Source organism: Physcomitrium patens, chromosome 24 (assembly GCF_059467195.1).
Source record: "Physcomitrium patens ecotype Gransden chromosome 24, ASM5946719v1, whole genome shotgun sequence".
In the NCBI taxonomy this organism is placed as follows: domain Eukaryota; kingdom Viridiplantae; phylum Streptophyta; class Bryopsida; order Funariales; family Funariaceae; genus Physcomitrium; species Physcomitrium patens.
In genome coordinates this window covers 6,186,012-6,197,283 of record NC_143433.1, presented here as the reverse complement: position 1 = coordinate 6,197,283, position 11,272 = coordinate 6,186,012, and the positions used below count along the sequence as shown (strand labels likewise).

Here is an 11,272-nt window from a genome sequence, read left to right as displayed (position 1 = left end):
TTATTTCATTTAATGACACTAAGTCTTGTTTAAAAGAAAATTTATTTTTATTTTGAAATAATTATATTTTAAAATACTATATATTTTGTAATCAATTGTCATTGACTATGTTGGTAAGAATTATATTGATTCTTCTATGCAATGTAAGAAAGCAACAATAAATCTTTTGAACAACAAATTTCATATACTTATAGCAAAAGAGATGATGAGAAGCATGATTATAGATATCAAACAAAGAGGTGATAAAATGAAGAAATTTAGATAGTTTATTTAAGTATTAATTTAGTTTATGTGCATTTGATTACAAATTACATCTGTTTGTAAAAGTACATAAGCTTCTATTTACATAAGTATACAACTTCTATTAGAACATAAGTACAAAGCATAGTACATTAGGTAGCTATAATAGAACTCTATTCTAAATTTATTTAAATTACTTAGCTAACTAATCATTCCAAATTTAAAATATATTTATATAAAGTTATAATATTTTTATTATTAATCTAAGTCTATCAAAGAAGAATCTAAGTTGATTAGTGATATAGTAAAATTAATTGGTGATGAATCCAATTTTAATGGTGATGCAATGGCAAAATATTATAAAGCATGAATACCATAAGATGGGCAAGTGTAGATGTGATGACCAATATCTTTGGAATTTTTGCATTGAAACATACTGATACTTGTACCTTTGACATATTCAAATTTTGATGAAATTTGCTATGTAGAATTTGTGTTTATCATGTTTTTTGAATCATGCAAATGACTTTTTGGAAGACTTGCTAAAGATTTTTTCTAACCTTTAGTCATTGTTGCCAATTTCAAGAGTTTTTTTATAGCATCAAATATTAGTAGATTGCAATGAGTTCATCCCTCCAACCAACTATTACAAAGATAATAATTAATTTGACAATGGTAGTAGTTTTCTTCATAATAGATTGATCCATCAAAATTAATAAGTTGACCAAGTCATATTGGATATGGGAATCATCAACCATGAAGTGATATTTCTTCATGATGTAATATCATATTAATTATTTCTTGATAAAGAAGGTTAAGTGTGATTATAAATGTACTTGAATATGTAGTACTATTATTGTCCAAAAGTGTTATGTCTAACCACAAGATTGAGTACATATATTTTCATCTTCATAACAACACTCTTCAAAAAATTACTGTTACGATAGTTGCATATACACAATCATTTAGAGCTTTTTTGAGCCTTGATTGCTTTGATTTAATTTTTTAAAAAAGAAAACAAAAAAATATATATATACTATAAAGATCTTTTTTAGAAATCTTGATATATGACTTTAAGACTTAATATTATCCTTTTGCATGTAATGTGATAATGTACCTAAAATAGAAAGTATCATTTGTTTAGTATTCGATAAATTATTTTTTGTGAAAAATCCATGTTTTTTAAACATATGCAATAATTTCTTTTGAAGAAGCAAAAACATAAATGGCATAGACATTCATCTATTATTTTTCAAAAATCTCTTCCAAAAGAATTATCATCCATTTTGCAAAAAAGATGATCAACCATCTTCTTCTATGAATAAAAAGAATTTCTTGCAATTAGCCAAAATATTTTTTTAAATATACAAAACACAAAGAAGGACCTTAAATGTGGGAAAAATATCTTTGATGGCATTTATAAGTATCAAGTCCATGTCAATACTAATATTCATAAGCCATAATATTCTATACAATAGCTTAAGTTATATTAAAATCCAATACAAATATGGTTGTATTTCTTCTTGAAAAAATGCAACCCTGATTGTAAAAGATATGTTGAAACTTGTGACATCTTCATATAGTATGGGCATCTTAAACTTGTTTTTTTAGTGTATGTAATCCATAACTATATTGTATGGATATCTTTTTACAAACTATATATATTTAATTTGACCAAAAAAAAAGACTATTAATGTTGTTTGTCTCATTTTATTTATAGGCATAATGATATGAAGTGTCGTAAAGATATTCCATCAAAATGTGAATAGCCAAAGAACCTTAAAGATGAGCCATATTAAGAAGCTGGTGTTTATTATAAATAGTATATACAACTACCAGATTTGCAGAGAATCATTGATAAGGAATGTAACTTTTTCCTTGGAACTACTCCTATAACAAGCATGTAAGTTATTAGAGCTTTTTATGTAGATTGGAGACAAAAAAAATAAATAAATAAATGTTTTGTTAGTAATGCTTATAAACTATGGTTGTGACTTTCATTTCAAAGTGATAGATATTAATATTTTTTAATATACAAACAACAAGCATATAATCTAAATAGATGCCTTATCAACTACATGGTTCAACTATGTTGACAAAAATGTACTTTAGACTAATTGTAAGTGCAATATCTATAGCACTTAAAGACAAAGAGGCCCTTCTTAGAGCAATGCCAACAAATTACACAATCTTAAGCTTACTTAAACCGATCTAAGCATCTCTTTATTTCTTTGTACATAATAAATGATTCTTCTAGTAAAATATCTATATCCAAGGCATTTTCTATTTTGAAATGAGAGAATTTTAAGATGCTCACAGCATTCTTTTTTAGCTAAAAGATAGCATAATATAAAGTTACAAAAGTAAGATTTTTAAAGTGGATGAATGTCATAGACAATATTATAAATTTTGAATGGGAATAAATTAGTCAATTTGAATGTTATAAAGTAATTTTTATTATTTATTGTGATTGACAAATTTAATTGTTTTTACTAATAATGTTTCTATGGATGAATTATATTTATATAGTTATATTTACCATGATTAATCTAATTGCAAATGCAATAGTATATATTGTAACATGTTGTATCTTACCAATCTAATTTTAATTTAATATTTGCATTTATACTGCCATCGTTAAATAATAATATAGTTTCTATTCTATTTGATAAAAGAGGGTTGAAATAATTACATGTAGGATCAATCTAATATTTTCTTATATATATATATATATATATATATATATATATATATATATATAAATCTATATTAAGATTTTTTATAAAAACTAACCTATGTATAGGTATCATAATAAAAATTAAAATATATATATATATATATATATATATATATATATATATATATTAAATAATAAATTAATACTTAATTCATAAAAAATAAATTGGATGTTTCAAAAAAAATATTTTTGATTATTAAAAATTTATATTTATATTATTAATAATATTGAGTGGCTATAAAAAATACAAAATTTATTTAAGATGTATTCTTTAATTTATTTTATTAAAAATATGTAATTTTTAGTCATGTTAAATCATATATATATATATATATATATATATATAATTTACTTTATTAAGTTGTTGAATTTATTTTAATAGCCTTTAAATTTTAATTACTGTTTTTATAATAGAGTTTGAAAGTTGGCAATACATATAAAATAAACTTTTAAAAAAAAGATTCATAACTACAACAACAAATATTTAACTCTAAATACAAGTAGAATATAAACAAATAATCAAGAAATTATATAATTTTTAAGTAATTTAAAATTACTTAAAATTATTGATGTAAATCATAAATAAATAATATTTTTGATTTTAAAGATATGAAACTATAAGATTAAGAAAAATCACTCATTCAAATATAGTGTTGGAATTTATATATACTTCTAATTCTAATTGAAATTAATATTTATTAAGATTTGAAAAATATAAGTATAAACTTAAATTTAATTTATAAAAATTTATAGCCAAAAATACTGTTATCTTTATGGCTTTGTAATTTAAAAAATTTAGCAAGACAAATTTATCAACTCAAAATAAATCAAAATTCCACTTGACAAATCATATATATATATATATATAGTTGAATTTAAAATGAATATATATATATATATATATATATATATCAATTCAATTTTTTTAAAAGGCATTAATTTTGATAAAGGCAAAAATTTGAACCTTCTCTTTTTATAATTAATTAATAGTGTATTTCAATTACAAAAACTATTTCTTTATATATATATATATATATATATATATATATATATATATATATATCATTATGAATATAATTTAATATTAATTATTTTTTAATTTTATTTGAAATAAATAGTTTTTTTTCTAATATTTTAATTAATTTTTTATTTTATTTTTTAAAATTGCTATCTCTTTGACAAATTATTTAACAACTATTTAGTCATTTTTATCTTTCATATAGTCTTTGACATTTTAAAGTTAATTTATAATACATTAATCGCAAATAAATTTTTTTTCATTTTTTAAAATAAAATTTTTAGTTTATTTAAAATTAAAATTCTCAATGCTTTTATGTGATAAATTTTATGAATGTATATATATATATATATATATATATATATTGAATCATTTAATTTTGTGGAACTTTATTTCTTATAATTAAATTTTTATTTTTTATTTTTTTATTTTTTAATTGAGAAGTAATATTTCCATGTATATTTGTCAATTTACCTCAACAAACAAGTTTTTTTTAGTAATGTTATAATTCTTTGAATAACCAGTAAGTTTTTTTTTCTTTTATAGAGAGCTTGCCTCCTATGTTGCAATAGCATCTTTTTTGTGACAAATTTAGACCTAATTTCCTCAAAGCCTTAAAATCAAGCATCTTTTACTACTTATATTATTAGACTTTTCAAAACAGTCAAACAATAGTTCTAAAAGCTTAAAAACTTACAAATAATTCTTTACAAATAAGTTTTTTTCTTACATCTCAATTAGTTGACTTCAACTAAGTTTTCTAATAATCAAGATTTAATAAAAGTCACAATTCTTTGGTAAAGAATTTTTTTGTTTTAAAAAAAAATTAAAAATTAAAAATACATACACATAAATATATTTTTAAATTGAATTTCAATCTTCAAAGAAATTCTAGAAAGCTAAGAATCAATAAATTTGAAACCAATCTATAAAATAATTATAATAAGACATAAATAAGGAAATTTATTAAACCATTCTAAGAATTTTTATTTTTTATTTTCAAAGTACAACCTCCTAAAGGTGCAAGTATGAATAAAAATAATAAGAAGAACAGGTTGATGTAATGATTGTGTAGTATGTCTATTTTTAGACATTAGATTTTTTTATTACATGTGTTCAATTTTTTCAGTTATACATCCTATTCTAAAAGTAAATAAAATCTTTGAATATACACAAACAAGTTATTAAATACACTTACAAATATATGAAAGTAGAAAATTTTGTGTCAAAATAATGCATTAGAGATAAAATCCAATACACCACGCTCTCAAATATGTTACGAACACATGAGTTCGAAACAGAAATAATTAGACAGTTTTTATTTGTCACCGTCTTTAGTTAAGTTATACTGCACATCGAACATAGGATACGTCGAATACGATACGTATTTAGATACATATAGAAATACAAATAGAGTATATGATACATTGAACGCTGGCGTGGCGCGGGGCCGAGAGCTGCGCGTTTGGTGCTTGCGGGGGGGGGGGGAGAGGGGGATGAATGAGAAACTGGGGAGGAGCAGATGAAATGCGCGGGGATGAAAGCAGGTGAATGAAAGCCACCCGTGTCCTCATTCCCAACGCCACGCTGTCTATGGCCGGCCCCTCCTGCCTCGCTCTCTATGGTTGTACCCGCAGTCCATCCCCGCGCTCTAGCGTTGTTGAGGGTGCTTTTTGATGCTGCTACTCGTCCCCATCGCGACCATAGCGTAGCCACCACCAGTGAAATCGTGAACCTCTCATGTCCCGCGCTTCGCTTCCTCGGCGCTGGCTGTGCTCGCCGTGGCGCTGCGCTTGACGCCGCGTGAGGCTTGTGCTGTTTTAGTTCCTCCGTTTCTATATTATTTCTTTTCTTTTTTGTCTATTTTTCAAAACCGAATTTTAATTTCGGTTTCTTAGTTGCGGTGACTGTCTGCTTTCTTTCCGCAATGAGGATCCGGAAGGGTCACCGGAGCTTGCAGCTGGCACCGGCGGATCAAACTTGCTTGCAGGAGGATTTGGGTCAGAGGGATCAGAATGCTCACGGGATAGACGCCATCAAAGTTGAGGCCCACTCGCGGCGACTCGTCAAGAGTGCTGCTGCTGCTGCTGCACCTGCGGACGTTGCAGCCACCAGTGGCTTCCAGGAGCTGGTACAGCTGGTGTGGGAATTGTAGACGCCGGGTTGTGGTTGGCGCGTCGTGAGTGTCGCGCTCGCGGGATGCGTGTCGCTGTGTCATGTTTTTATGAGACTTTGCAGACATTAGAAGCATTGAATTATGGTGCGCCCTTGGTTCACTCATGTCGAGAGTTGGAAGAAAAGGCCAATCTGGGGACTCGCGGTTTCTTCTCGTAGCAGTTGTAGCTCCCGAACTCTCGGCTGGCATTGAGAATTAAGTTGAGACCTGAGATTAGAAATTAATCGAGGGATGAGTTAGATTATATTACTGGTCCAAGTGCGTCAATTGCACCCTTTTCAGACGTGTAGGGAGAATCCATTATCATAATGTCTGCAGTGGTCCATGGTCGACATGTAACACTGACAGACCTGACCTGTTTCATGTTGAAGCAGGAACATGCAAACGGTACATCTGCGAAAAGAGAAACGGGCCTAGAGTGTAATCTAGAGGCGAACAGGTACATCCTCTTCCAAAGGCCATCTTTCTGTGTTTCTCGATTGTCGCATAGTTGCTATCTATACTGGTGTTCAGTGCCCTAGATGCCATGGCTGTGGTTAGCACCTGTTCCTGACAATTGCAACCAGGTGGTATGTCGTTCATCGTCGCTTTCCTCTGGGAGGGTAGTGCTGCAAGATGGAAAGCTTTGTGTGTGCGTTAAGCAGTGGACAGGTAGCGCGTCAACTGCAACAAATGTATAGTCCTCTTGCTCGAAGCAGTGCGTCGGACGCGAGCTCTAACGCGTGGAAGTATTGATGGATTGCAGGGTTTCAGTTAATGATACGTTCGACGAACGGTCCTCGGTTCAGAACACAGGTAACCACCTTTTGCACAAATACATTGATTAAGGCCAGGATTCAGAGGGTTCAGAATCAGTCTGGGACTAACTCCGGCAATGCCCTTAATCTTCGTGTGTTCAGATCTTTGTGGTACAACTGTACCCTAGGATTCAACTTTAATAGAAGGGGTCTCCATCTCATACCTTTATGAGTTCGACTCTCCAGTACAAGTAATCTCATACAGATTGGTCACGTGTTGTCTCAGTTGATGCTGGATCGCCAGATGATGGACATTCAAACGAGGGTCTGCCGCCGATTGCCGTGGACGGGAAGCTCTCTATCAGCTCTATCATAAGAGCAGGTAAGATACTTGAGTTGTTTCGAGCGCATCTTCTTACGTGACGCGCACTTGAAGAGGATGGTTCAGTTTCAGGGTCCCGGTCATCGCGATAAATCGTCATGGCTATGTTGATGTTTGCTTACGACCTGATTGTTACAGCATGATTGCAGATCGTTGCAGTCACAATTTCTAGGGTAGAGTGAGTCATACCCTAGGTTTTGAACTTAGCACTTCTTTGATCTAGGATCTCCTAGGAATTCGAACTGGTGCATGTGTTCAGTCGAGGATTTTTGCTAAGTGCGCTACATTGTGCATCGAAGCATATTAACGTTGCGAGGAACTCATGATCCTCCGTCGAACTTGCGAGTGAAATGTAATTTGTGTACCCCAGGTGTGGCGCCGGGGAAAACCAATTCGCCATCGGCTCTCGCATGTGCCCATTCAATCTCCACGTCGGATACATCACTTGTCAAAGACCTGAAAGACGCAATTGATTGCAGCCCACCTATGGCCATGAAAGTCGCAGATCAGTCGAATCTTTTGTTGCAGTCTTTGAAACTCATCTGCTTAACTGCTGCGAACACCGGTCTAACAGCGAAAGAAGCAGTTACGAAAGTCCGGGAGCTTGGTCTGCCAGGTTTAAATGAAGGAGGTGAGAGATTGATCGTTCAGGTAGCTAAAACATTTCGTAGTTCTTCCTTGTTCGTCGAGCGCGAGGAGCGCGGAAGATACTTCATACAAGACTCTGCGAGCCCGAAAGAATGGGGTGATTCCGATGCGGACGAAGCAATTGTTAGCCGTGAGAAAGCAGTCTCAACGGAGGTAACAGAAGTGGAAAAGACCATAGAAGCTGCGAGACAGTTACAAAATTTGCAGAGGATTCAGGAGGATGGCGGTAATCGGGAAGGGGTTACGAGTCACAGTGAAAAATCAGGTGGCGAGGTGAAAACTGGAGCAGATCGTAGAGGGGTGACATTGAGAAGCAAAAGCAGCACGAGATCGTCAAGCTCACAGAAAACGAGTCTGTCGGGGGACCAGTCCGGACCTCGATGCAATCGGGATGATGGGAAGGGTTGGAGATGTTTTCGACCTGCAGAAGTGGGGTTCTCTTTATGCAAGTACCACCGAGACCAGATCCGCAGGGCAGATATCCGTCGAAGGAAATCGAGGAACAAGTCAAAGGAACAGAGTCTTGTTCAGAGTCCTGTGAAGACTTCGAAACTTACACTCAAAAATGTTGTGAAGCCATCTCCCGTCTCAGAGGTGGATACATCAGTCGACGTAAATTCGATCGATTCCGACGACGAGCTGCTGGATAGTAAGCGTCGAAAGTTCGTGAAAGCGAAATCGCTGAAGTCAATACTGTGATCGTTGAGCTCCTGGAGATGGTATCAGAGATGTATGTAGAGGCCATATCAGCCAATTAAGTTCCTGCATCAGATCTTGTACATATGCATTCTTTTTAATAAGCTTCCTTGCTTGAACACTGTTTATTAGGTAAACGTCGTTTGTGTCATTTCAGAAAACATGGCTTTGATTCTGTTTCCGGTTTTGGTGCCAGACACTTCAAAAGATATTGGATGCTCTACCCCTATGATCTGATGCCTACTATTGTGAGAATAAATTTCTCAATACTGAAAATCATGCTTCTCATTTGCTAAATCGACACATCGAATATGTTTGTCCTCTTTGCACTTCTACTTCTTGTCTCTCAAAACTTTGATCAGTTCAGTATCAAAATGCCCGGATCCAGAGTCCGAGGACAATTCCATTTGTACCGCTCAGTTCCTTCCAAATCCTGACATGGAGATCTAGTCACGGGCGGTTACTATCACTGAATAAGACTCAATCCTTGTATTCACAACGAAATTCAGCCTTCGTTCATGAAACTCCGTTGTCTGTTTCACTCGACATTCTATGTGAGAAGCTTCCGAGCACAGCACCACTTCCAGCTCCACTCCACTGTTGCAAGCTGTTTCAGGCTGGGAAACATTTTACCCGCACTCCTGGCCCCATCAACGTGTGGGAAACAACCAATTTTTATTCTAACAGATCAATCAGAGAAACCCAGAAACACAAATTTGATAATCATTAACTAATATGGATATCAATAAAATACTTTCCCCTAAGTATCTGAAGCAATAAACGAGATAGAACAGAAAGCTACCCGTTAATTAAGCTGATTCTTCATAAATTCGAACCCCGCAACCCTCGAGCTCCGAATAATACTGCAGGTATTCAAAAGACCAGATATATACCCACCACCTACAGTTGATCAGCAGCAGCTAACACGACTCCCGACAAAATCGAATTCAGGCATCGATGGACGGCAATCCCAACAGGGGTTACACATCCATGCGCTGCAACAACACTCACAGCTACCAGAATCCCGGACTAATTGCGTAGAACCCAAAATCCACAATCTCCACCCGAGGGATTGAAACCAACAAACACTGTTGAGATCGACGCACAGAAACCATCACGCTTTCCATTCGCAGAAATGACCTCAATGGATAAACAACGCCCAACCACACACCCCCTCCCCCATCAGGTCGAAAGCGCCCTGTGCACCAGGACTTCGCAACAACAATGTGGTGTCGCGGCGACCACCATGAGAAAAAGCGTCATGATCTCCGCGCCCTGCAATTCAACTAAACTCAACTCAACCACGCCGTGGCTCGAAATCAGGGCACTAAATGTGGTCCTTTCGAAGCAAACTCCATCTCCACTTGGCAGTGAGAGCTCATTCTTAGGCAACTACCCCAGCAAGCGGAATGGGATTTGAATGTGAAGCTGTAGCTTTTCGATCCACAAGTAAAAGCGCGATGGAAACAATGGCGGTGAAGGACATAATAGATCTTTGAATCCAGACCAAGAGCTGCGATCGCTCCCTTACAGACACCTCCAGGGCACACGCGCGACTACCCCTGATGCCGCACCATAAAAGCACGTGCATAATTAATCCCTTTAAGGTCGCCACGTCACCGTGCACACAAAGTAAAAGAAACGAATCCGCACCTTTTGCTTTTTCGCATAGGCTCTCACCTTTCTTGGGTTTCTTGTTGTGGATGTAATTTTTTCGCGTGTCTGTGAAGTAATTGATAGATTAGTACTCTGCTTTATTAATAATTTTTTTAAAGCTTGTTATTTTTTTGGATCTTAACTTGGTTATCTCGATTTTATCATAACGTTGATAGATTACACAAAGTAGTGGTTTCAAAATACAGAAGAGATGATGATTTTTAAATTTTTAAAGTGATGGTGTCTGTTTTTTTAGGGCAATAAATAAATTTGTATTGCCTTGCAAGTATTTACGAGAATTGGGTTGTTTTTGCTTAATTTTATGTGGTAAATTTTTATTGTGTATTAAAATTTTAAAATATTTGTGATTGTTATTTGTGCAAAAAAAATACTAAAATGATATCTAAGAGATATGACATGTTAAAAAAAAAAAAAAAATTGGAATCTGATAAAAATAGATATATCTATATATATATATATATATCCATAGAGAGTAGAAACCATGAAACAAAGAAGTGAGATTTTGAGAAATAGGTATAAATCTGTGCTACAACATTAAAAAAAATTAAAAAACATAGTTCTTATACAGAAATTTAAAAAATAAAGTATTAAAAAACACTTAATCATAACTTTAAAATCATAGTCAAATTATAAAATTCAAATACTCTTAATTAAGCATTTCAAACTTCAAAATTCAAGGTTTATTTATAAATAAACAAAAATAAATAACTTAACCATTAAATTTAAATATGAAAATTTATTTAAATAAAAATCTAATATATATATATATATATATATATATATACATTTAAATCTTTGGCAACTAGAGTATTATTCTCCTAAATTGTTGACACTATTTTTTTCCATTTCAAAATTATTTATGTGTTTAAATTCGTAAATTGATAAATAGTTTAAAATTCTTTGTGTAAAACATTACAAGAGATTCTAAATGTTTTTGAATAAAATGATGTGAATCATATTA

General features: G+C 32.9%; 1 protein-coding gene and 1 long non-coding RNA gene across 7 annotated transcripts; one reads left to right on the top strand and one right to left on the bottom strand.

Moving 5' to 3' along the window:
• Nucleotides 1–5,631: 5,631 nt before the first annotated feature.
• Nucleotides 5,632–8,771, top strand: LOC112277025 (uncharacterized). 6 transcript variants are annotated; one of them, XM_024508976.3, is made up of 5 exons: nt 5,632–6,135; nt 6,546–6,610; nt 6,917–6,966; nt 7,195–7,290; nt 7,661–8,771. In XM_024508976.3, the coding sequence occupies exons 1-5, from the start codon at nt 5,923–5,925 to the stop codon at nt 8,635–8,637; spliced, it is 1,401 nt and encodes a 466-aa protein (XP_024364744.1). In that variant the 5' UTR covers nt 5,632–5,922; the 3' UTR covers nt 8,638–8,771. The 6 variants fall into 6 exon arrangements, with proteins under 6 accessions (XP_024364744.1, XP_073387248.1, XP_024364746.1 ...); XM_073531147.2 differs by having other exon boundaries at nt 6,543–6,610; XM_024508978.3 differs by having other exon boundaries at nt 5,633–6,126.
• LOC149986372 (uncharacterized) lies at nt 8,726–10,842 on the bottom strand. The gene is made up of 2 exons (XR_016500566.1): nt 9,437–10,842; nt 8,726–9,275 (listed from the first exon to the last, which is right to left on the bottom strand). It is a non-coding gene; the product is annotated as an uncharacterized LOC149986372 (long non-coding RNA).
• Between the last annotated feature and the right edge of the window lie 430 nt (nt 10,843–11,272).